This window comes from Meriones unguiculatus, chromosome 10 (genome assembly GCF_030254825.1).
Source record: "Meriones unguiculatus strain TT.TT164.6M chromosome 10, Bangor_MerUng_6.1, whole genome shotgun sequence".
In the NCBI taxonomy this organism is placed as follows: Eukaryota; Metazoa; Chordata; class Mammalia; order Rodentia; family Muridae; genus Meriones; species Meriones unguiculatus.
The window spans coordinates 108,168,424-108,195,427 of NC_083358.1; the positions used below are offsets into that span (position 1 = coordinate 108,168,424).

The 27,004-nt window shown below is 47.6% G+C and overlaps 1 protein-coding gene across 1 annotated transcript; it reads right to left on the reverse strand.

The window, feature by feature from the left end:
* Nucleotides 1–8,789: 8,789 nt before the first annotated feature.
* Acp6 (acid phosphatase 6, lysophosphatidic) lies at nucleotides 8,790–25,606 on the reverse strand. The gene is made up of 10 exons (XM_021632366.2): nucleotides 25,009–25,606; nucleotides 18,488–18,616; nucleotides 18,244–18,374; nucleotides 17,870–17,946; nucleotides 15,958–16,045; nucleotides 15,399–15,531; nucleotides 13,121–13,221; nucleotides 11,033–11,128; nucleotides 9,562–9,727; nucleotides 8,790–8,982 (listed from the first exon to the last, which is right to left on the reverse strand). Exons 1-10 carry the CDS (start codon nucleotides 25,204–25,206, stop codon nucleotides 8,824–8,826), a joined length of 1,278 nt encoding a protein of 425 aa, XP_021488041.1. The 5' UTR covers nucleotides 25,207–25,606; the 3' UTR covers nucleotides 8,790–8,823.
* Between the last annotated feature and the right edge of the window lie 1,398 nt (nucleotides 25,607–27,004).

Here is a 27,004-nt window from a genome sequence, read left to right on the forward strand (position 1 = left end):
CCATTCCAGCAAGCTGTCCTCTGACCTCCATATGTAAACACCCACCTTCCTATGCGTGCAAAATAAACAAATGAAATAATTTAAGTCTGTATACATATCTTCCTGGCCAGGGAGTTGTGTGAGGAACAAGGCTGGAGAGGTCAGGCCTCAGAAGACGATGGGAAGCCAGGGTATAAATCATTGGAAGCCGCAACAGTGATTTGGAAGGGTAAATGTGAGTTGAGGAAAGTCGGGACAAAAGAGGGGACCTGTCACTCAAACATGCAAACATCGGAGCACATGTTAGGTGCCATTCTGCTGCTGGGGGCGCCTTCATGGACCAGATGGCCAAGTCTGCCTTCAGAGAGCTTACACTCTAGCCAGGGGGTAAGCAAAGCAGTTCACGGATCTGTAGTAGCGAGCCCTGACAAGTGCTGTGGGCGGCAGCAGATTTGAGAGCTGCTGTAACAAAATGAACAGGCTGCAACAGAGAACCATTTCCTTAGTGCACATCCAAGGTGAGGGGTGTGGCAGGGTTGGTCTCTTGAGACCCCTCTCCTTAACTCACAGACATCAGTCTTACTGTGTGGGTCCACGGAATCCCCTCTGCCCAATTTCCTATAAAGATGCAGTCATACTGAGTCAGAACTCGCCCATATGACCCCATTGACCTTGACGACATCTTCAATATGCCTAAAACTTCAACATAGGACCTAAGATGCCCGTGGCACAAAGTGATAGACTACAACAAAGGCCCAAAGTAGAGAGGAGAAGGAGCCGGTATGTTGTCTGCATAGCAAAATAGGGTGAGTCTTCCTGAGAAGGCAGTGAATTGAGATCTAAGCACACGGCTATCAGCGTGAACACCACAGGAAGAGAACTGTGCAATGTCACTAAAGAGACGACAAGGCTCTGGACATCTCAGAGCACCCATTTTTAAGAGCAGCCAGACAGGGCAGGGGTTAGGAGAAGACGAAGGTCTAAGGGAGAAAAAGTCATCGTGATCTCCTGCAGAGCATGGTGAGCACGATTTAAAAATTATGTTGCTAGACTGTTGTAGACGTTTGTAATGGAATATCACACATGGGATAACTTTAAAGGAAGATTCATGCCACGTAGTTCGAGAAGCTGGGACATCCAAGATCAAGACGCCAGCGGCCAAAGCCTGGCTCTCTGCTTCTTGAGAAGCATCCTTGAGAGGAAAAACACAATGTCCTCATGTGGAAGAACAGGAAACAGAACTGTGCCTGAAGGTCCCTTTCTCAGGGGCACCCGCTGATCCTTGAAACAAGCTTCTATGACCCACACTGCTGCCATTAGGCCACATCCCTGAATGCTTTGACATTCCCAGAAAGCTTTGCTTTCCCAGAAGTATAGATTTTAGTTTTCACCATGCACACAAAAGCAACCAAGGCGGTTATGCTGATTAGCTTCATGTAATCATTTCACACTGTAGATATGTGTCAAACATTGTATTTTGCTTTATAAAGATAGACAATCATCAACTACAAATAAAGTAAAAATTACTTAGGAAGTCAAAGCATCCCAGAGGCACTTTGAGGGTAAAAGACAATCAGGATTAGACTTTTTAAAAAGCAGCACCACTGTTAGGATAGACTGGAGCAGAAGGGCAGAAAGGCGGGACTAAAGAGTTCAAGTTGGTGATAGGAGAACTAACGCAATATCAATAACAGGGGTCAGTTCCGGGTATAGTGTGAAGACAGTCAGGAGAATTCACTGATGATCAGTAGCATAGGCTGTGGGGCTGAAAGAGACTCAAGGGTGACCCTCCAAATGCCTTGGCCCAAGCAACTCAGTGAGCAGTGGTTTGGCTAGACGTGGGAGGGAGCAATGGAAAGGGGAACCTCAGAACTGAAGATTTATTACGGGTCAGGGGAAGCCTCATACCTGTGAAATAGTTAATAGCCAAATTTCCTATCTACTATACAGCAGGACTTTTGCAGACCCACCAGAAATAAAATAATGGTACAGGGTCTTTTAATATAGTTTAAAGCTTAGGCCCCTTGCTGGGCGGTCTCCAGTTGGCTTCCTGGTTTAACTTGACTAACCCGTCACACAGCTGACTCTACCTCTCTGCTCTGCCACAGTCCATCTGCTCACCTCTGTGTTAGCGGGTGAATCTCCCGCACTCACCGCCTTCTCCTCTTCTCCCAGTGTCCCTTCCTCTCCCAGAAGTTCCGGCCTCCTCTTCCTGCCCAGATACTGGCCATCAGCTCTGTATTACAGCGGATCAGCAGGGAGACAATCTCTGATACACTCTAGATTGCCTGAGGCACTTTCGGAACAACCAGCATTTACAAAATAGAAACCCAGGTGATGAAACCCAGGTGATGGGCAATAGAAATGTCCTGCCAGCACATCACTCTCTGCAGGGTTAGCAATCAACAATTGAAGATACAGAGACACTTTCACACAATGTACCCCAACACTACTAATTTAATACATAACTAATAAAAGAATTTAGTGTCTACACTGAGGTGCTACTAAGTAAAAAAAGAAAAAAAAAGCGAGACTGGAATTCAGTTTTGTTGAAGTATAATTTTTATTGTGCAACTGGTATTTAAAATTACAGACCTGCTTGAGGTCACCGGTGTTGAGAGCAGAAGAGACAGAAAAAAGGTCCAAACACCAAGTCCAGAATTCTCTAACACTTACAGATCAGATCAGGAGAGGGGAGATTCAGCGAGCAAGAGCCTGCTCTAGAGCCAGGTGGTGGTGGCAGCCTTTAATTCCAGCAGAGACAGGCAGATCTCTGTGAGTTCAAGGTGAGCCTGATTTACAAAGCCGGTTGTAGGACAGCCAGGGCTACACAGAGAAACCCTGTCTTGAATGCCGCCCCTAGGGGAGAGAGAGGGAGAGAGAGAGAGAGAGAGAGAGAGCACATTAAGAAGCCAAATGAAGGAACCCCCAGAATGGTCGTGAGCTGTGTAAGAGACTGAAAACCGGCTATTGGACTTGCCAGAGGTCACTGACGATTTGGACAAAGGCTGCCTCCATGGAGGGTGGGAGTGAATATTTAATAAGAAGAATCAGAGGTGGCAACTATTTTGAACAGCCTTGCTAAAAAGAAAAAATGACCTGGCCGAAAGATGGGGAGAAACTTTAAGACAGGAGATTTTTATAGCTTATTTGTATGCAGATGGGGAAAAGAACACCGGTAACACAGAAAGGCAAAGCTGGAAGGCTGGGATTACCAGGAAGAAAGACGAGAGAAAGGGAGGGAGGAAGGGAGGAGAGGGCTTGCAGTACAACTAGGTTACATTTGCTGTATGACGTGGGCATTTCTTGGTTTTGCTTTCTATGGTGAAATGTGGTTTGCAGCAAGCAGCAGAGTGAAGAGGGACAGGACATGGAAGACAAGATGGAGAGATATAAAGATTCAAGAAGCGGGCTGGTGGCACAACAGAACTTACCTGACACCTCCAGGCCATGTGAGAGGAAACATGGCAGGTCTCAGGTTAGAGACTAGAGAAATGGCATTTTGGTGCCTTCCACTCAGGGCCAGGGGGAGGGAAGTGTGTGTTCTGTCCACAGGACAAGCAAGTGCCTCTGACCGTCTGAACCTGAGGATGCTAGACTTGGGCTCCCATCTCAGCAGGGGTCACACGGACAGCAGGGAGGAGGGAGCTTTCCTGTTGGTGGTTTGAAATCATAACATTTAAAACCGATTCTGGGAAAGAATGGGAACGCTGAAAGGAAACAGGATCACCACCATCAGCAGCAGCAGCCAATCAAGGATACCCAATTAAAGGTGAAGCTTTTGCCACTTGGCCATGTCCCTAGCTTTTAATTATTATTCATGTGTATTCATTATAGTAATAGGTTTCATGGATGCTTTCTTTTTTTTAATATTTTTTATTTATTTAATTTTATTTTATGTGCACTAGTGTGAAGGTGTCAGATCCCTTGGAATTGCCATTATAGACAGTTGTGAGCTGCCATGTGGGTGCTGGGAATTGAATCTGGGTCCTTTGGAAGAGCAGACCGTGCTCTTAACCATTGAGCCATCTCTCCAGACCAGATTTCTTTCTTCTTCCTTTCTTTCTTCCTTTCTTCCTTTCTTTCTTTCTTTCTTTCTTTCTTTCTTTCTTTCTTTCTTTCTTTCTTTCTTTCTTTCTCTTTCTTCTTTCAAGATTTATTTATTTATTATTTATACCGTGTTTGGTCTGCATGTACACCTGCTTGCCAGAAGAGGGCACCAGATCTCATTATAGATGATTGTAAGCCCTCATGTGGTTGCTGAGAATTGAACTCAGGACCCTTGGAAGAGCAGCCAGTGCTTTTAACCTCTCCATCCCCCTTCATAGATATTTTCATCCAGTTATACCATATGTTTGTCTCTACTTAGCCTTTTCTCCACTTTCTTTTACTATACACTACACTGCTACTTTCATGTCATCCATCTTTAGATCTATATTAACATGCAAAATATATATATATATATATATATATATATATATATATATATATACTCTAAGACCCACATGTGAAAAAAACATTTATCTTTCTGAATCTGGATTATCATGTATTTGATACAATGATCTACAGTTCAATTCATTCTTCTACTTTGTTCTGTAGATGTCTGAATAAAGCTCCACTGTGTGTGCAGACCACACGTTCCTGACCCATTCCTTCATTGATGGACTGTTGTTGATTATTAATATTTACTATTGATTTATCTTTTAGTTAAACAGTGGTTATTCCTAAACCAGCTGATAACCCAAATCACCACACAGAGACTAGGATTTATTCAATTAACCTAGAGCACAATGCTGGGCAATGGTTAGTCCATCTTAAACCTCCAAGCCTGCATAGTTTCCTCCCATTCAGATTTCCCATATTATACTTGCTTTTAGTCATACCTTAGGTCTGGTTCATGTCTCCTCATGATTCCAAGTGCTCTCCTGCTGAACTCTCCTTTCCAACTCCCCAACTTGCTTCTTTCTCCTCCCCTCCAGACCACAATGTCCCACCCACGATGTCTCTCTATTGCACAGCATTGGTTGGTTGTTTTATTGAAATTACAGAAAATAAATGGTGGCATGTTTACACAAACTTGAAACAGGTGATGCTTGGAATAAACATCACAGTGCAATGTCTGGATTGAAACCAGATAGTGGGGCAGAGAAATCAGCATGTGAATGAACAAGGGTAAATTGTATACATTCCCAAAGAACATTATAACAACAATGGACATTTACCCTTGTTCCATTGAGAACAGTACCATAAGAACAAAATGGAGGTCCAGGTGTCTCTGTGTGATATGCTTCAGGGACAGACCCCAGAATGGTACATTCCATGGCAGATGTAGTATTAGATATTAGGAGGCCATCTCTGGGATTTCCACAGGGGGTAGAATAGTTTCCAGGGGTGTCTATGAGTGCCCTTCTCCATCCTCACCAGCATTTGTTGCTGGTTTACTGAATTATAGCTGTTCTGACTGGGATGAACTGGAATCTCAACATGGTTTTTACTTTTTGTGAGTGGTAGTTGAGCACTTTTTTTTTCCACATATACTTCAAGGCACTTATACTTTACTGTCTGTGTGCATGCCCACTTATTGACTGAACTGTTTGTAGTTACTTTTCTATTGCTGTGATAAAGCATGTCCAAAGGTGACTTATAAAAGAGAGCGTTTAATTGGGTTCATGGTTTCAGAGGGTTAGAATCCATGACAGTGGAGCAAAGGTGTATCAGTGGGTACAGCTGAGCTCTGTTAAAACATCTTAAACTGCAAGTAGGAGGGACAGAGAGAGAGGCAGGAGAGAGACAGAGAGACACAGAGAGAGAATAGAAAGTGTCTTTTGAAACCTCAAAGCCCGCTCTCAGGACCAGACCTCCTCCAACAAGGCCACACCTCCTAGTCTTTACCAAAGAGTTCCACCAAACTGAGGAGCAAGTAGCCAATCACGAGCCTATGGGGACCATTCTCATTCAGACCACTAGGGTGTTTTTAGGTGTGTGTGTTGGGGGATAGCGTTTAATTTCTTTTGAGTTCTTCATTAAATATTAATGCCCGTCAGACTGAAAAAGATTTTCTCCCATTTTCTTGTCTCTCACGGCCTCCTCTGCTGTGAGGAAGTTTTCTAATTTCAAGCAGCCCCCTTTGCCAACTGCAACTTTTTCTTGAGCTATGGAGTCCTTTTTAGAAAATCCTTCCTCCTGCTTCTATTTTCATGTTTCCTCTCACTAACAGGTTCTGAGTTTCAGGCCTCCAAGACCATTGCTCCACTTTGATTTTTGTACAAGGTGATAGCTGGGGATCTGATTTCTTTCTTCTCCCTGTGAATATCCACATCTGGTGTTCCCAGCACTATTTATTGAAGTTTGTCTTTTCTATGCTGTCGTCTGGCATCTTTGTCAAAAACTGAGTGCCTGTAGCCACACAGGTTTGTCTGGGTTTTCTATTCTGTTCCATTGGTTTATGTGTGGTTTTGTGCCTGTACCATGCTGCTTTTGATACCATGGCTGTATAGTGTAACTTAAAGATTTTTCTATTTAATTTTATTTTATGTGTATTAGTGTGAAGATGTCAGGGCCCTTGGAATTGGCATTACAGACAGTTGTAAGCTGCTGTGTGGGTGCTGGGAATTGAACCCAGGTCCTTTGGAAAAGCAGACAGTGCTCTTAACCAATGAGCCATCTCTCCAGCCCCGCATAGTGTAACTTGATGCATCATGGCAACTTTCCAGTCTTCTTTTTGCAGTTTTGCTTTGGCTATCTGGGCTCTTTTGCGTCTATATGAATGTTAGGGTCATCATTTCTGTTTCTGTGAAGACTGTCACTGGAGTTCTGTGGTGTTTGCGGAGAATCTATAGATTGCTTTTGGTAAGATGGCCCTTTTCACAATGGCACTAACAGTGCGGATCCGTGAACATGGGAAGTCCTTCCACTTTCTAGTGTCTTCAGTTTCTTTAGGGTCTTAGGGTTTTATTGTAGGGGTCCAGTTTGCTTTCTGTTGCTCTGATAAACCAAGAACAAAAGTGACTCGGGAAGGGAAGGGCATATCTCATCTTAATACTTCTTGGTCACAATCCGTCCCTGAGAGAAGTAAAGGCAGGAACACAAGCAGGAAGCGTAGAGGATGCAGCTTACTGACTTGCTCCCTCTAGTTATGCTCACTGGCTTCCTTATACAAACAGAAGCACCGGCCTTAGAGGTGGCACCGCCCACAGTAGTCTGGGCCAGCCCACATCAATCAGCAATCAAGACAGTGCCCCACAGACCTGGACACAGGCCTCAAGACTCTCCCTTCCCAGGCGACTTAGTTAAGCCTTTCATTTCTTTGATTAGTTTTACTTTTTGAGGCTATTGTACAGGACTGCTTCCCTGATTTCCTGTTCTTGGTATATAGAGAGGCTGCTGATGTCTGTGTGTTGATTTTGTATCAATGAAATCTGCTCTCTAAGGGAACCTTTAGGTCTTCTAAGCATAGGACCATGCCGTCTGCACACGGGATAGTCTGGCTTCTTCCTTTCCTGTGTGCTTGTTTCTCCTCCTGTTGCCTCATGGCTCTAGCTAAGACTTCGTCTGTAGTAAATGGAGTAGACACACTTGTCTTATTTCTGACTTCCCAGTTTTTCCCTCTTTACCGTATGTTGGCTGAAGGTCTGTCATCTGCAGTCTTTATTATGCTGACGTATGTTTTTTTCTATTCCCGGTTTCTTCAGGGACCAATAATGAAGGAATGTTGGATTCCACCAGAAGGCCTTTCTGTGTCTACTAAGGTGATGGCGTGATTTCTGTTCCTAAGTCTATTTACGTTCTGTATTGTATCTACATATGAACGCTAAATTTTACCCTAACTACTATTCCCATGTTGACTTAGACCAAGACAGAATTTTCCCAGAAAGCTTCTTGGCTTGCCTGTGTAGGTCGTACCAAGAGGAGCAGGTTTGTTCCTATGTTCGGGACACCCCGCATGATACACTGTCATAGCTCAAGAAACACTGCAATACAAGCCACCGATTCACTAACATTTCTCTGCCACTGCCCTGCAACAACTTGAAGGCAGAACCCGCCACCTAGCTTCTAACAAGCATGACTTAATAGAAGCCCTAGTAAAGCTGACAGAAGAAAAGAGCTAAAGTCCCAAAGCAATGCACCAATGTTCTGACCTCAGAAATCATGTCATGAGGCTGGAGAGATGGCTCAGTGGATAAGAGCACTGGTTGCTCCTTCACAGGACCAGGGTTTGACTCCAACACCCACATGGCAGGTCACAACTATCTCTAACTTCACGAGGATCCAATACCCTCTTCTGGACTCCATGGGGCAGACATACAAGTGGTACACAGAGTTACACACAGGCAAAATATTCATAGACATAAAGTGAGAAATCGTTACAAAGTAGAAAAACCCCTGTAGTGGAAGTTTTGGTTTCTTAAAAAAAAAAACCCAGTTATGTTATGTTTTTGTTTTAATCCCAAGTGTGGGATATGGGGCTGCTTTTAGTTTGTCAATAGCTGATAACTGCCTTGTTCAGCTTGGAGAGGGGTGTGGTCTTTGCCAGCTGCAGTTGGTTTAATTCTGAGGACTCCGAGAGGGTATAAATACCAGAGCCCAGAGAGGAGGAGGACGCTTCGAGGAAGAGGAAGGCTGCTTGTTCCTGACTACGAAGATTGGAATTGCCCTAAAGAACTAAGTCTAATGGGGTCTACACGCCCTATCCCTTCTAACATTCTTTCTCTTCGACATAGGGTTGGGGGGTTGGAAGGGAGGTAGAGGTATAAGAAACCCAACAAAATAGATTCAAAATACAGCACCAACAAACCGTGATCTCAACATGATACTCTTATATATAAAGGCACTTTATTTAAAGATCTACTTGTCTGTGTAAACGAGTCTGTCTTCATGTTCCATTGCCCGTGCTTGGGAACAGAGCATGCGGTGTTTCTCTGGGCTCACAGAGTAAACAGACATGGTGTTCAAGAACTTGTCCAGTGGACAGAGCTTGTCAGGGCAGCCTCGTGGCACCTGCTCCTGTGGAAGAAACAGAAACAGCAGGTCTGCAGCGAGCTCCATCCTCTGTCTTAGCTGAGCCCAATAGTCTCACCCATGCAGTACGTGTGGGCACACATGGGACAGGCAGAAAGGTGCCCCTGTCCCCAGCTTCCAGAATGAAAAGCTCTGCACCCTGACTGTGGGCTCAACTGGGAAGGCCTAGCCAAGTTCTGGCCCTCAGCTGGACGAGCTAACACTGATCCCTGCAGAGTACTCGCTCCTCTCCTGGACATCAACAATGATGGATCAGTCAAGACAGCACAATGCTGCCAATAAAGACGCCTCTGTGACTTCCTAAAATGGGCGTCCCGGGCAGGACACACAGCCTGGCAGACACACTTTGGAGGGCTGGAGAGCAGCCCCATTCCTAGAAGGAATCTGCAACAGAATTGAGATGTGGCACCTTGCTACCACAGGCTGACTGCTGCCCTAGGCTCTACGGGATTCAGAAAGCTGAGGCCAGCACTGCGGACTCCACTGGACGAGACACCTGGCACTAAACCAGGTGTGTGGGCTTGGCTGCTTAGCAACACTACCCAACTCCCTCAGAGATCTTACCTTCCCCTGGTAATAGAGCTGCACAAACCACTCCTTAGATTCTTGATGCTGGTAGAGTTCCATGGTCAGGTCAACAGCAAATGGAGGCCATTTGTGGTCAAAAATCCCCAAGGCCATTAGGATAGGCATGAGGGTCACGTCATGTGTTGCATAGAGGTACAGCTTTCTGCAAGAAGAAATGGTTCTCTGAAATTGCTTGCCTCGGGATCGGGAGGCCAGGACGGTGCCTGCCTCCTCGGAGTGAAAAACAGCAGCTGCCTCAGAAACAAGGGCAACCAGCAGCCAGCTGAGCCGGTGTAGAACTCCGCCTAAGCAGATGGTGAGCCCCTACTCTCACTTTCAAGCCTCAGGGAGAAGGACCCCTGGAGTTTGCTTCCGCCTTCCCCCGCCAACAGCTCGCTCCTCCCCTGGGGAGGCGTGGCTCAGGTCCTGCCACCAGCCCTCATCCCACTTCTTCCTACTCTTTCCTAGGTGAGTGGAGCAGGGTAACCCCTGCTCTTTGCAGGCTTGGAAACTTTCAATAATTTCGAGGGTATATTTAGATGACTGGTCTCCAAAACGCTTCCCAAACAGTTTTAGTCAGTTGGCTTGATGCCAACATTCTCACTTCAGCATGGTCAAGGACTCTGCCAACTCTCAACCTAGGAGACTGGCACCAGATCCTTCTTCAGATACAAGGGGGAAGAGCAGCGAGGAACAAAACGCTTAACAGATGCAGTGCCACTGCCGGTGTGTGGAGGACAGAGAGGAACAGGATACGCTTTACAGGTAGAGGTCCTGCTCCAGGCTCCAGGCCTATTTCAGCCTTAGGCACTGAGCTCCCTGCGCCCCTCACACCCACTGTGGGCCCTTAGCTGTGTTACCTCAAGTCGACCCCAGTCTCCATGCCCTAGCAGTACTTTAACATTAGGGGCATCTATTAAAACGCAGGTTCTGCTTTGGCAGGACAGTGAGTGGCTAACACAAGTCTCCTGCCTACTACACTATCGGTAGACCACATTTGCTAAGCCCTGGACACATGTCATTCCAAATCTAGCATCCTAGCCTGCTGTCCCGGGCTCTGTAAAAGTAGGGATAGAAAGCCACGAGCCATTTCCAATACTTTAAAAAGTATGGTGGTCATATCTTCTGAACCCTGAACGAAAACTTCAAACTGTCATCGTTATTTTGAACTATTAAAATATCAAACCAGTGAGATATACTAATATATCTGATCTGACATATATCCAGTTAGTTTTTTAAAAAAGAAAAGAAAAATAACACCGAGACCTTAAAATAAAAAGAATATTTTAGGAAAGCCATAGCAGGAAGCAAGGTGAAAAGGTTGTGAACCGCTTAGGGACACGCGGCCTTGTAAGCACTTACTTGGAGCCACTGACAGCCTGGTTCTTGACCCATACTCCTGGGTCCCTCCCTGCAGCCAGAGGCCCCCATGGCTCTCGGTGGCAAAAGCATTCACTGTGCTTGGTACCTGGTCTTGCTTGCTGGGGTGGTAGGGTCCACAGCTTTGAGCAGGTTTCCCTCCAGGATGTGTAGGAATGGGCCCACTGCCATCTGGATACCTTCCCTGTGAAGCGGGAAGAACATTCAAGCACCCAGCTGGCACTCAGCACCCAGGAGAGGTATCAGTTCTGCCTCCCAGAACCTCTTAGAAGCCCCGTCATGTGGAAGCAGAGAAAAGACAGGCGCCACGAGGGCACAGCCAGGGCCGGGGAGAAACTGCTTTGCATCCAGTTTGAGGGGTCTCTGTGAACACAGATGGGGCCCTGGGCTGGAGATGAGGCTCGGAGGATAGAGTCACTTACTTCTAAGCCTGTTAGAAATGGGGAACCTACAAGGTGGAAGGAAACAACTTGCTCTCAAGAGTTTTCCTCTGACATGTACACACACACACACACACACACACACACACACTGCTGAAAAAAAAAAGAAAAGAGAAACAGCACCTTGAGGAATTAAGAGAGCAAAGCTGGGAAGAGTAGAGGGAATAAGATCAGAAATCCCCAAACGCCCCTGGAAAAGCACTAGGAAGGAACTGCCTGCCCCTCCACACCGGCTCTATAGGAGTCATGAAGACTCTTCTTTCAGTCTTGTCCCTGTAACTTTGTGAGCTTGGAGTGCTGTGCTCCCATCACTCTCGTTCTGGGTCACCCCATAACCGTCGGTGACCGTGACTCGACACGTATTCCCTCACGGTACCGGGCAAAGCAAAGCAAGGCTGGCAAGTGACAAAGGGTTTATCTGTGGGTGCGCCTGACGCTTTTTACTGGGGATGGGGGCTACGGAAACTAAAACAAAACCTAGCGCTCTCAGAATTCCAAGTGTTCGACTGCACAAAAGAGGAGGCTGGCATGACCGGTGTATTTTAGAAGTCGCCGCCTCCGTAACTGAGGGAATAGTAGGTGACATGCACCTGCCGGGGGCACCGGCCAGACAACCCGGACTGCTCTGTGACGTTGCAGCATTTGTCCTTTTCTGAAGCCGATATAAACGGGTCAGAAGAGAGCATGCTGTGGTGTGGCCAAAGATTTCAGGCTGCCTGCCTGTTCGCATGAAGTTTTACTAGAACACACCCATGTCCAATCGTGTGCGTACCACCCATAGCTGCTTCATGATGCATGAAAATGAGGCCTCGGCAGATGAGGCATGGCCCACAGAGCCGGAGGTATTTACCAAGTGTGTTTATGTGTGGGCTGGCAGAAGCCAGGGCGGTGAGGGGCAGTTTAGGTCTGGCGGGACCACTTCCTGAACAAAACTTGGAAGCTGCCGAGCTCCAGGGAGAGGCAGCTGAGTGGTTTGGCTGCAGAACTTCTGGATGCCCAGGGCTAGTACACAGATGGACATGTGCGCTTCAAGCCAGCTTGGCCAGGGGCTCTTTTCTTATGCAAGAAGCCCTGCAAGTTCTAGAGATACTAACTGTTCCGCTCCCTCAGATTACCCCTTCACCTTGTCTTGAGGGCTTCCAAGTCACCTATTCTTAATGCAAGCTGAACGCTCCTAATCAGAAAAAGAAAAGCAGTGGGCACTCCAAAACAGAATCCCAAGCAGCAGCAGGATGCAGCAAATGGGTCAGAGGATCTGGGACCAAGCCCTAGCCAAATGGGCCCAGGAAAAGTAGCCAGTCTCTCTCAGCCCAGTCCTTCTCTCTCTCAAGCATTGACCGGAATCAAAGCAGGGCTCTGTGGAGTCTATTTAGTTTCTTTACCTACAAAAGCGGCAAAAATAAGCAGTACCCCCCACCCAGTGAGAACAGGGAATTATTTGTAAACTGAACCATGGCCAACAGTGCGGCCTAATGACACCTCCCTCCACCCCACTCTTTTGAAAAGTAGAACAAAAGGAAGTATATGAGACTCCTGGCTCTGTGGAACAGGAACGGAGGGGCAGGTCACCAGCCACAGCTCAGAAGTAAGGGTAGAGGCCTGAAGGTAGGCTGGCAGAGTGGGTTTTCACTGAGATGCCTGCTGGCAGGGGTGAGGCGGCCTGAGGAGCCCCCCTCGCCCCGCAACCGCCACCGGCCAAGTGTGACTTTGTCCCCGCACGTATCGGGACCACTCACCTGTCTTCCTGTTGCAGCATGTACAAGGCTGTGTCCACAGCTCTCTGCTCGATCAGCTGGGCAAATCTCTTCAGCGCCGGGCAGCTTATGAGGCTGTGCACCTGCAAGGGTCACTCGCAATGTCACAGGAAAACACTTCCTGCCTACTAAGGGCACCCGGCACCTTCCAGCTGCTGTTCTGCCTGTATGTACATCTGGGGGTGTCATGTCTGGAACTGGAATTTCAGACACTGGGGGCTGCCATGCGGGTGCTGGGAACTGAACTCTGGTCCTCTGGAAGAACAGCCAGTGCTCTCAACTGCCATGTTTCCAGCCCCGTGAAGGCACAGAAGTATAAAAAGTGTTTCACACCCCATGGTGGCTCCCATATACTCCAAGTTAAAAGAAAAAAAAAAAAAAACAATTTTTAATTTAAAAAGAAAGAATAAAATGTAAGTGAAGGAACTGACAAATTTCATTTGATTTTTACTTTCCCTAAAATGAAACCGTATGCCACATAAACACTTTATGAACCCTTGCCATATAACCTTAAATTTACTGCACATCAGCACAGGCACCTTGATGCCTTGGGGGCACTGTCATCTCTGCAAAAGGAAAAGACCCCACATTGCCTTTGGGCATCAGCTTTTCAGTCTCTGGAAGCATTCCCACAGTGTGACGCTATTACCGCATGAAATGTATTACATATTTCAATGCATTTTAATAACACGTACATATTACATAAAATGTTATATGCATTCATAAAATGTAATATGTGTAATATATTTTTTAGTACGTGAAAAGATTCTATGGCTAAATCAATTTGAGGAAGACAGACTAAAGGATTACTGTACAGCTGGCTCATTTTTACATTGATTGCTTCAGTGTGTGTGTGTGTATTACTGACTAAAACTGTTTGGGAAATGCGTTGGACACAAATCAACTTAATACTCTTTGGAAATTAATGAAAATTTCCAAACCTGCAAGGACAGGGGTTGGTTACGCTGCTACACCCATGTAGGAAGGAGTAGGAAGAAGTCGGTTATTGGCTGGTGGCTGGACCTGAGCCACGCCTCCCCAGGGGAGGAGCCAGCGGGTGCGTGGGAAGGCCGAAGCAAAGACCGCTGCTCCAGGGCCCTTCTCCTGTGTGCTTGTCTATGTGCCTGTTTGTGTGTGTGCGTGCGCGCGCTTGTGTGTGAGAGCCAGGGGTAAGGAGATGCGCTGCCACAGTGAGCGTGTGAAAGTCCAAATACAACTTGTGGGTATCAGTTCTCTCCTTCAATCACGTGGGTTCTGGGGATCAAATGGAGGTTGGAGGCTTGGAGGCAAGCATCTTCACTTCCTGAACCATGTCACCAGCCCAAGGTTTAAAGAGAAGTACTTTATTTATCTGAGGCGGGATTTCACTGTTTGTTAGTTTGAGGCAGGGTCTCACTGTGTAGGCCAGGCTAGCTTCCAACTTTTTATCCTTCTGCCTCAGCACCTTAAATGATGGGATTTTAAGAGTGTGGGCCACACCCAGCTCAGGTTTTTTTCAAATATGCTGGTGCTCACACAGACTCTCCAAACAGTGAAGCAATAAGGAGGAGCCCAGAGGCTTCTGATTTGCAGGTGAGGCATCCAGGTGGCACACGCTGTAACCCCAGCACTCAGGAGTCTGAGGTGTCTGAGAAAGATCTGAACTGCAGAGCTAGATCCTGTATCAAGGAAAGCCAAACTGGGTCTGGGAAGCTAGGTCACCTGGGAGAGTCCTTGCTGTGAACGCTTGAGGACCCAAATTCAATCCCTTGAACCAGCCACGGTGGTACAAGCTTACAATTCCAGTCTTGGTAAAGACACAGGCAGATCCCTGGAGTTTTCTGACCAGAGAGCCGAGCATGCTTGCTAATCCAGGCCAGTCAGAGACTGTCTCAGAAAGCAAGGTAAATGTCTCCTGCAGAAAGACATCTGGGGTTGTCCTCTGGCACATATACACACAAAAAAATGGTATGTGTATACTTTAACACACTCTCTGCTTGTAACCACAGACCTACCCTCTTCCCACTCTCCCAAACACACAAGTCAGGTAATCCGGGAAATGAACTTCTAAAAACTGATCTAGAACTAACTGTCTGGGGTTCATGGTTGTTTCCATCCCTCCTTGGCTGTTCTGGACCTTTCAATCCCCACGTCCACCCCACCTGCAAATCCTGTCACAGCAGCCTGCGAACCAGAGAGGCTTCCGGCCAGTCCTAAGTTAGGAGGCAGCCTACTTCCATGGCTCCCAAAACCCAGGACCCAGGGGAAACAGTTATCCTACCTGCTCAGCGGCCACATTGTCCAGGAGAATGAAGAAGTCCACTTCATCACCACCGTGGATGCCCGCACCTGCCTTCACCTTTTCCAAATCCTCTGAGATGCCTGGCTGCAAAATGGCAGCCTTCTTCCGGCCTCTGCCAAAACCCACAAGTTCTTGCATTACTATTGTACATGACTTGTAATTTACAAAATGTAATTTTGTTCAGCCTTTGTGATTCCATGCAATCCTTATAACAACTTGATGTAGTTAGCAATATTATTCCTATTTTACAGATGAACAAATTAAGGCTCTAGGAAGTTAAGTGACGTGTAAACGTAAGTTGGCAAGAATTTGGGTTGGAATAAAAGGCCAAATTTTCCAAATCCTATTCTTCTTAAGTTTCTACCTATTTTACAGAAACCGATGCATAGCTCAGACCTGTCTGCAAATTGTATTCTTTCTGCTCTGGAATACAGTTTTAATACACCTCTGAAATGCCTGAGCACCCCTAAAATGCCTGAGCACCCCTAAAATGCCTGAGCACCCACCAGCGCCAGTGAGAACTGGAAAAGCCTGTTACCTGGTCTTCTCTCTCAGGCCCCAGCAGCTCTGATAGTTGGGGTACAGGACCTCAGAGCTTGCCTCATCGGTTTGGATGATGACGGATCCTGGGAAGAGGAAGGAAGCATTTGGCAGGGGCCTCGCCTCACTCTTCTAAGACCCACACTCCTGCCTTCTGCTTCTCTTTGTCTAAAAGTTGACCCAAGAGGCAGATCCCCAGGTCATTCTGGTTCCTGCCTGGCTCTGCGGCGGTTCTCCTGCGAGCACTGGAGAAAGGAGCAGCTTTGTTCTGGCTGGCTGGCACACACACCCTCCTACTGGCCACAGGCTGTTTCTTACAGGCACAGACCTGACTCATTCCAAAGACTCCCTGCCCCAGGCACAACCAAGACTGGCATGTGGGCATTCTGACACAGAATGGCTGGTCCCAATCCATCAGAATGGGTTTATTTTGTTGTTTCCCCAAATTCATTTCCATAGGCCAATACAGTGACTTATCTGCTCAGGCCCCATAGTGGACCAAAGGAGAGAGACTGATCTTCAAAGCAATAAAGCAGGCCCCCTCCCAACTCATTACAGTACCACACAATAAAGAAAGGTATTAATGTCTACGAGGCGGGGGCCCAAAGACAGCCCATGTGCATGTCTATCATGCTTATTTCTTGTAGCTTGTAGTTCCTGGGACCCCTCTGAGGAATTCTGGAGCCCTGTAGGGTGTGTTTAGAAAAGAACAGATTTGCTGGGCATGGTGGTGCAAAACTGTCACCCCATTCCTTGGGAAGCAGAGGAGGAAGGACCAGATATTCAAGACCAGCCTCCACTACACACTGAGTTTGTTTGAGTCTAGCCTGGGCTACGTGAGACCCTATCTCAAACACACACACAAACACACACACACATACACACCACACACACAGCATCAGTGAGAAGGCTCCGTGGCTCAAAGCACTTGTCACTAAGCCTGACAACCTGAGCCCAATCCTCAGAACCCACCTGGTGGCAGGAAAGAAAGGACTTCTGCAAGTTATCCTCTGGTCTCCACACACGTACCGTGTACAGGTGAATATACAGAAACACACAGAGGAAATTCAAAACCAAACCAAACCAAACCAAACAAAACAAAAAAAAACAGACAAAACTACCAAGGACCCTGCCTAGACTTCCCAGATGCGCACATCCTCAGGGGAGCAGCTGACCAATGTAGATTCTGAAGCCAGACAGCCAGAGCTTGAATCCCACCTTCGCTATCTCCAGATCTGTGCCCTTGGGCAAGCTTCTTAGCCTCCCATTGCTTTAGTTCTCTTATCTGTAAAGGAGCTGATGGTATCTGCCTCACAGGGTTATCCTAAGAACTCAAGAACATGGCAAGCCCTACGACCAAGGGTTAAGTGTTAGGATAATCGACTTAAACCTCTAACCTAAACCCTGCAAACCTATGTTCTACAGCAGTCTGGTCCTCACGGCAGGACACTGGAATATTGCTAATGGCACACCTGAGCAGACACTCAAATCTACACTTCCTGAGTGATTGAGAGGTGGGGTTGATGGGTAATCTCCAGCTTCCTGCGCAGCCTGCCGCCCTCGAGCTCACACCCAGCCAAGCCCTGAATCCTGCAGGGAGGGTTTCACTCCTACAGCCATTCTGCAGTTGCATCACTTCTGTGAGCCCTTGGTACCAAGAAAGGCAGGACTATCTCTGAGGGAAGTGCCACTACCCACGGCAGCTGTTCTCCTCCCTGCTAGAAACCTGGGACATCCTCAGTCTGCAGCCCACGTGTGGAGAGGGGGCCACAGGCGCTTCCTCCTGAGTCACACTGACTGCGCTTCTGGGAAGGGAACAGTTGCCTTTTTGGAGGAAAGAGAAAGGGCTCTGGAAGTGAGGAGAGCGAGCTCCTCCGGCACAGGGGCAACTCTCAGACCCGAACACGAACCTTTCTGATGTTGGAAGAGGCCGGCCAGCAAGCACCGAGTGGATTCCAGGTTCCGAAACATGTTGGTAGACCGGACACTGGAGGGGAATGAATATGAAGCGGTAGATGTCACACAGGAATGGGGAAGAGCTGTGGACTGCTCTGAGCTTCTCAAAACCACAGACGGGACCCCACGGGGAGGAAGCCTTTTCTCTCTAGAAAACGGCTGCTCCCGAGGGACCTGAAGCCCAATGACCACGACCTTCAGTGATTATGGCGTAAGGGTACCTGCGCAGTGGCAATCTGGCCCCCCACCACCTTGGACGAGAGTAGGGGGTCAGGACAGGTTCCTCATGCTCAGGACCTTAAATGAGTATCTCTTGTCTATAACTCACAAGACCTCTCGTGGGTTGAAGACTGGCGAAAGGAAAGGGATGTCTTCCACATAGTTCTTCCTCAGTCTCTCTCCCAGGGCAAACATCTGCTGCATGCCCACCTTGGTCAGCTGCCCGGCAAACACACCGCCCTGAACAGGGACACAGACGAGGAAAAGACTGGACCCTCGACGGCTCAGCTCGGCCCAGAGCAAACTTCCCGAAGCTCTGCAGTGGGCTTCCCAGAGCACGTGGCACCGCTCACCTTCAGGGTGGTCTTGTGGTATTCAGAGTCGTAATGAGAGTGAGGTTTCGGGCCACCAGCTAGATCGGTGACAGTGTAGTCAAACCGAGTTTGAGGCGGGATCTCTAAGAGCTTGGGGTTCCACTCCACCTGTTGTGACCACAAGAAATGACACACAGTTCTGTACAAGTTCTTGAAACCCACGGCGCCTGCGGCCTCTGCAAACTTGCATTCCACCTCCGACTAAAGAAGAAATGACCCCGGTTTATCATGCCTGGTGTCCTTAGCTCAAGTCCTCTTGGTGCCACACGAAGACCCTCAGCCACAGAACTGTTGTGATCACAGTGACTACCTTGTTGGTAAGTTCCGAGGGAATCACTGTGCAGTTGCCGGCCCCGCATCCACAGCTAGCACTCTGCTTAACGCTCGCGTTACTGTCCCCTGTGACCTAGAGAAGCCTTGGTTTCTTTCTCCTCATCTGGCCCCTGTCACAATTGGATGACTTTTCAAAGCATCGCAGGTTGCACACCTCCACTGACCCAAGACTCTTGCCCTGCAGAGTCAGACGTGATGTGCTTCTAGTGGCTCTCAAACCTTCCTGATGCCATGACCCTGTAATACACTTCCTCACGTCTGGTGACCCCAACCGTGAAATTATTTCCGTTGCTATGTCACAACTGTAATTTTGCTGTTATGAGTCAAAATGTAAATACCTGTGCTTTCCAATGGGCTTAGGGAACCCCTGTGACACAAGGGTAGGTAATTTGATCCCCAAAGGGACCACGACCCCTAGGCTGAGAACCGCTGTTCTGGTCTATCTCCCAGCTCCCCTTCCCGAGCTATTAATTCTCTCAGTGTAAACACAACTACACACTCTAAACTCAAACCTCTGACTCCCAGTCCCTGAAGGAAACTCATTCATGGCCTATAACTCAAGATGCTGCAGCCACGGCCCCAACAGCATTCTCTCTGGCTCTTAAAAAACCTTCATCAAACCGCACCAGGCAAGATCCTTCATGACAGCTTCCGGAGAACAGAGACTGAGCCATCTATTGCTCTTCTAGTCTGGGTGCAATTAACAACTCTGATGATCACCCATGGGAGACACCACATGCCAGGTCACCTGATCTGGCCTTCCCTGGGCTCTCAGCTTAGAGGAAGCAAGCCATGAACGACACAGCAGAAGCAGGTGTTCCTCCAACATGCCAAACACAGCCGCCATTGCTCAAAGCCCAACACAGCTCTTCCGGCTGGGGGGTTAGGAAAAGTCACTAAAGGAATGACACTTGAAATGGATGCAGACAAGCAAACACCTGAACTTGTAGCAGGCAAACTTCAGAACAGTAACGAGGAGGCGAAAACCGCCGCTCTTCCAGTTGAAGCAGTGGTAGGCGCCCAGAGACCCAATGAGTCAGCACACCACCAGCAGTGTGAAGGGATCACGGCTCCACGAGGCAGTGTGAATGCCAGTGGCTCATGTCACAATTACAGCGGACACAGAAGAGCTGGTTTGGACATGTCAGTGAAACGAGATTCCATCTAAGGCAGCAGGAACAGAGGAGGCAGCTCTAAGACACGAGTTAGACTGGGCACGTGGGTGGACACAGCTCCATTTGGAGACCGGGTTGAAAGGAAAGCAGGAAGAACAAGGATGAACATGGTTTGGTTTTAGCGCGTATGGCTACTGTGGCTGGGGCACATACATACACCCCGACTAAACCAAGACAGCAGAACAGCAGGAAAGCTGGGATCATTTCGGGTCAGGTAAGCTATCTCCTTTGTGTTCCCAGGATGCTCAGCACATTCACCTAAGTCTGATCTGGATCCGTTTCACCTCTCTTTCACCATAGCGCTAATTCTTTTAGAGCCCAGACTAAGCCTCCATTCTGGCTAAGTTCAGTATCGAGCACAGAACCAGACACGTAGGCCCTCGGGCCCACTTGGGACTCACTAGGTGACCTCTGAACACATTCATCAACAGAGGGCCTGCGGTGCTTCCCAGGAACAGTCCCTGATGTCCAGGTCCTGGTGAGTCTAAGCACAGGATTCAGATCTTCAAGCATGGATACATCCAATCATAGAGGCTGCCATCCCCCCGCCCCCATCCTTCTTTCTGCTATTCCAACTCAAACCAGTCATAGTGATAGGAGGCTGAGGCAAGAGAGCTTTTGTACAGGTGACCTTCCTTCACATTGTCTTAAGGCGTGTCTCTACTTTCCAGTTGTTAACTGCTGAACTGGCTGCGAACTAAATGCTAACTCATTCTGGTATTGTCATTGCTATTGAAGACTCTCCTGTCTCAATGTTGTGTAAAAATTGTTCTCCATCGTCTCTGATTGCTCAACAACGAGCAGAACAGCCCAGAAGAGTTAGGGCAGGACTTGTAATCCGAGTGTGTGTGCCCATGTGTGCCCCAGAGAGAAAGAGGGAGAGTGTGTGTGTGTTGGGGGGAGTGGTCACCATGCTATGAGGAGGAGGTCACGATGGGGACCAGGATGGAGCAGAGGCAGCCAGGGCCAGACTAGGATGGCAGGTAACAGGGCCTGTGGCTGGGACGTAAGGCAGAATAGCATAGACGGGTTAGAATGGACAAGAATTTGCCCAGTTATAGTGCTTAAAGCTTATTCCTAAACTTAACAGGGCTCTGTCTCATTATTTGGGAGACAGATTAGGTAACAGAAAAAACTAATTCTGCATGCTTTGAGTCCAAGGCCAACTGAAATTCTAGGCCAAGCCAGACTTTAAAGGAAGATCTGGTTTCAGAGGATGGGGCAGAGGAGGGGAGAATAACTTCATAATTTTACCTAATATATGAATGTAAATACATACACATCATCTTTGAAGAGAAAATTAGGGGGCTGGAGAGATGGCTCAGTGCTTAAGAGCACTTATTGATCTTCTAGAAGACAAAGATTCAATTCCCAGCATCTACGTGAAGGCTTCTGGCCTTTTTTAACTCCAGTTCCAGGGGACCTAATGTTCTCCTGCCTCCGTGGTGACTAGGCACTCTTGTGATGTACTGACATACATGAAGACAAACACACATATACACATAATCTAAGAGTAAAAAAAAAAAAAAAAAAGAACAACAAATCTGAGAAAATTAGATGATAGCAAACCCTAAAATATGATTTAAAGTAATTCATGCAAAGTAGGAAAGACCGTGGCAAAGAAGTGTAGGGACAAAATGAACGCAGACGTAAGGCTGAGAAAAGCTGCACGTTTACTGTGGCGGCAGGAGAGGGGTGTACAGATTATGACTAAACTCTTTGCTTTTAAGAATTTGGCTAGACAACCTCAAAGACACAAGCAACACAAAGGCTCAGACGTACACCACCCCTCAAGCCAACAGATAAACTCCCCACCAGGGGCCATGGAAGGTAAGGGGTATTTTTCAGCAGTCACAGCCCTGAGTTCTGTAGCACTGTTTCTCCCAGCTCTCTCAACACAGCATAAACATCTCACCACAGGAAGTCGCCAGGAAGGCAACTCCACTGTGGGATGGATAGGCTACACTCCAGGTTAAAACAAAAACAAAACAAAAAACCCAAAACAAACAAAACACCAAGACCTTTCACATGAAGGTTTTAGGAAATTTTTTTTTTTTTTGAGGCAGGGTTTCTCTGTGTAGCCTTGGCTGTCCTGGACTCACTTTGTAGACCAGGCTGACCTCAAATTCACAGAGATTAGACTGCCTCTGCCTCCCAGAGGGCTGGGATTACAGGCATGTGCCACTATGCCCAGCTTTCAAGGCAATGGTCTTGAGCCTTGGCTATACGTGAGGCATCACAAGAAATTTTTAAGTTGCTGATGTAAGAGCCTCATTTCCGAGCTAATCACATCTGGATCTTTATGGGACGGGGTCTCCTGTTCTCAGAGCAATAGAGCCCAGATATTTCTAAAGAACAGAGATAAGATGTTCCCGCAACGGCTGGATACCCTGCACCAACTAAATCTTGATCTCTAGGAGGAAGCCAGGCATGAGTATTTTTTTTTCATGTACATGAATGTTTTGTCGCCATGCACATCTGAACACCACATGAGTGCCTGGTGCCCACAGAGCCCAGAGTGTAGTGGAGCCCCTGGAACTGGACAGACAATGTTGAGCAGCCATGCAGATGCTGGGAATTGAACCAGAGTCTTCTACAAGAGCAGCAAATAAATGCTCCTAATTGCTGAGCCATTGCTCTAGAACCCTGGGCATGGATACCACCCCAGAAGAAGTCAATATCCTGCCAGGGTTTCGAATCATCGACCCAGCGGAGCGAAGGCACTGGCACATCCTTCATAAATCCTTCTCTCAGCTGAGCTTTGGGCAGGAATTAAGCGACAGAACATGCTTCCCAGACATGACAGAGAAGAACTGGAGAAGAACTGGGGTGGGCTTAACCTCCTAAGACTTGAAGTTCCTCCCTATGGGGGGGAGGGGGTCACCTTGTCACTGCCTGGAAGAAGCCAGGGAAAAGTTGAGAGCAGAGCCAAGAGTTTCTGTTTGTTGTTTGAAAGTGAATTTGGAGCTACTGTGAAGGTCAGAAGTACGTTTAGCCAAGTTCCATAATTTTATTTACAAAGCACGGTCTTTTGGTAGGACAGATCAACTGCTATTCAAGCCATAAGAAAACAATTCAGCAAAACATCCACTCTTAAACAATGCCACTTTGTAAGGCTCTGTGAGAAAACAGAACCAACCAGAATATGTTTATCTATAAACCAGTCAGAAATCAGAAACTGTAGAAAGGTAATTTTAGTTTTGTAATTGTTGCCTCATAGTCTGTTCTGATAATAATGAATAGCAGAATTTAAAAAAAAAAAGGCTAGAAATGTCAATATCCATGTCTATCAGTAACCATGGATACTGAAAGGGAACTTCAGAAACAAGTCACAGGAGGCTGGACATTCACTCAGAGCCAGACTTAGGTCCACCTGGGGCTTTTATGCACAGAACTTTACTCAAGAAAGCCAGGCATGCTTAAAGCTCTGCCCAGGACTGCAGAAATCACTCAGTGGCTAAACATGCTTGCTCTGAGGACTGCAGTCTGTTCACAGTGCCCACATCACATGGCTCACAACCACTACTCCAGTTCCAGGACATCTGATGCCCTCTTCTGTGCGTGCGCGCACGCGCACACGCTCACGCACACGCACACACACACACACACACACGCACACAGAGAGTCCCTGAAAGGATTTTTTTTTTTTTTTTTCAAAATAAAAATGAGGCTGGAGTAACACAACACATATCTTTCCAGTAATGAATTGAGTGGGATTGTTTCTCCCAGTTCCATCAATATAGAATGGTACCATCTCATAGAGCATGTCAGTGAAGCCAGTTCTACACTGGAATCCAGCAGCACAGGCTGAAACAGACAGGTACTTGTGCTGTCTGTACACCCTGGCTCCAGATCTAAGCAACTTTATTCTTTGCTATCATTGATAACTTTGTCTAAAACATAAATATCTTTCTAACCCTCTACAATAAGAATAAATAGAGAAGAACTGGGGCACAAAAAGATGGGCCATGTAATAATAAGAAAACTTTAGAGATCTAACGTTAAAGACCCTACATGGAGGCTGTGAGGATCAAAGACGCTAAAAGAAAGTTGCAGGACAGAGAAAATAGTACAGCCATAGAAGAGGCTAACTAGAGACCTGGTAGTTAAACGCCTGCTAAAATGTATTTATGTGACAATCGCCCTAGAGGCTCGACTTTCTCATGTGTGACCCTCTTTAAAAACCAGATCTTGTATTGAAGATATAACTTACAACATTTCAAGAAAGCAGGTGGGTATCACAAAGAGTATATCCAACTGGACAAATACACACTCCACGAATAAATTCAACATTTGAGGCCTTGGGAACTTCTGGTACCCTATTTTTTTTTTTCACCTGACAGGCAATCATTTTTGAAACAAAAAGTTAATTATTTGTGCTTTAATCATAATTATCCTGACTTATAGCCACAAGACTAGCCAATGTAAATTTTTTCTTTCTACCACAAATTCCTTCCAGATTTCCAAACCTAAGACGTTAAAGAACCCCAAGATACAGTCCTCGTACCAATAAGACTTCATGAGATCTCAAATGGTCTCCAGCAAAAATTTCCAGCACTGTGACAGCATTAAGGGTGGCTCCTGGAACAAAGGTCTCTGCCACTAACAACCAGCGAAACAGGCACTTACAAGGTCCACTGCACCCAGGAACTCAAGTTCACCCACACACAGAACTGCTAAATGCGACCCAACTCCAACTCCACATCCGCCCAATTAGAAACTTCATTAAAACAAGATCCCCTAGGCCATTCCTATGCATCTTTAAAAAGTTACACTACACATCGAAACTTTAAGACTGAGGGGATGCCCTAGTCAGGAAGACTTACATACTGGTGGTGTGGGGATGAGGATGGGGAAAGGGGCTCCAGGCCATAGCCTGAGGGCCAGTCTGTTGTTTCCCTCTGATATGGACTCCGGCAGAGCCCTCCGTGCTAGTGGGGGAGGGGGTCCCCTAAAGTGTGTCCCATGAGCCCCCAGTGGGTCGCCTCTCACCTGCTCCTCCAGCGGGAGCGGCTTGAGCGGACTCCTCGCCCCGTGTCGGAACACGACCTGCACCATTTTCAGCTCCAGCAGACTGCGGTCCACGGGACGCTGGCCATCAGGAGCCCGCGGCTCGGCTAGGGCCACCCGCCGCTGGTGGAGGCAGTAAGCCAGCGAGGCCAGAACGCCCACGGGGGCCCACGGGCGCATGCTGGAGGCTCGGGAAGCTGAGGGCTCAGCAGCTGCCCTCGAGTTCGAGGAGACTGGAGGGCAGGTACATCCAGCTCTGGGAACAGGCGGCTGTGCCGGGGCGACCCGGCGACACTCAGGCCCGAGGGGCGGGAACCCGGTGGAGAGAAAGGGGAGGGAGCAGAGAGACCGCCCGGTAGTTTAAGCCCAGCCGACGCCCGCCACTCCCGCTGCAGGCTCAGCCAGGGCAGCGACGGGGACCTGAAACTTGCACTTCAAGCAGGACGAAGGCGAGGCCGCAAAAGGAGGAGCGCCACGGACACGAGGGACTCGGGTCCACATTTTATAACCAAGCTCTCCAGCAATTTCTTGCCCTCCCAGGGACCTGCCCCAATTAAGTCTGCGCACAGGAGCTCGGGAAAGTAAGTCCGGAGACTTCGTCGGACCCGGAAACTCAGACCAGGAAGAACTACAAGTCCCACAATGCTGCGCGCGGCCGAGGTCCCCCAGGGAGGGCAGTTCCGTCGGCCCCCAGCTGCGCTCAAGGTCCCGCCCCACATCCACCCACGTTCTAATCCCTGAGCCCGCCAATCTCCAGGCTAAGGCCGGCGAGGGGCACCAGTGTTTAGTGGGAATGCGTCTGGTTTTTTTCCCCCTTGTAGGTTTGCCTGGGTGAGTAGGGTGAAGGGAGGCAGGGTTAGGATTTGGGGCAGAGGGGAGTAGTTTGAATGTGGAAGAATTCCCTGAAGTCCGCAGAGCAAGATCGTTGAAGCCAAGACCTGAATCAGCTGAGTGCTTACTATTTGTGAAGTTACCTTCCCCGTTTTGTTTAAGAAAAATTGAGCAAAACAAACAAACAAAGATTGAGATAGAAACGGAGTTAGCGGTAGGGCACTCTCCGAGCAAGTGCAAAACATTAGAGCCTGAGACCGGATGAGAGGGGGACTGTTGCCGCAAGAGGAGGCCCAGGGGAATGCCAGCACAGGATGGCTTTCTTATCAGTATCCCGAGGCGGTCCCCTAATCTTTTTAACTCGGGCCCAGTATTTTTGGCCTCAACTCAGAAGTGAATTTTCAAAGCAAACCACTAAGAAATAAACTTGAAGTTTGTTCGGAATAGAAAGAAAACGGAAAAGGAAAAGCAAGAACAAAACGCACCTTGGAGCATGCATGGAGGCTTGTCACATAATACCTCACCTTACTAGAAGCCATTTTAAACAGATTTTAGGGCAAAGAGTTACGGCATGCTTAGTGAGAGAATAAGACACCCAAGAGTAGAAGGCCTGGCCTTCCCACATGAGATTCACAACAAACTGTCTTAGCAATTGCCATGTATACTGTTTTAGTGGCTCTCAAAATACAAGTGGAAGGGTTGCTAAAAAACTCTTCTCCCCCTTTTTTGATGAGACTGCAAGGGATGTCCAGGGATTCTTGGATGGATTAGAGTCTGATAGAGGAACACCAGGAGCCTCTGGATTTCCACCAGGAGTCTCAGATTGTAGGTTTACAGCTGGGATGGGAGAATGGCCTTAAGTAAATGTGAATTTTGTTGGAATTCTTGTTTCAAACTTGGTGAGAGTTTTTCCGCCAGACTCCTGGGGAGGGTCCCCTTTTTCTTCTTCTGCCCCAACAATTTCCCCTTGTCCTTCTATCCTACCTCAGACCCTCTTCCTTCAACTAGGACTTACCTTTTTACGTGTCTATCACCTCCCAGGAGCCAGTTAAAATAGTAAGTTGGAACCTTTGTGATAGAGCTCCCCCAACCCCCAAAAGACCCATCCCTGGCCATTGCTGCACTCAAGACTGAACCTTCAGTACAT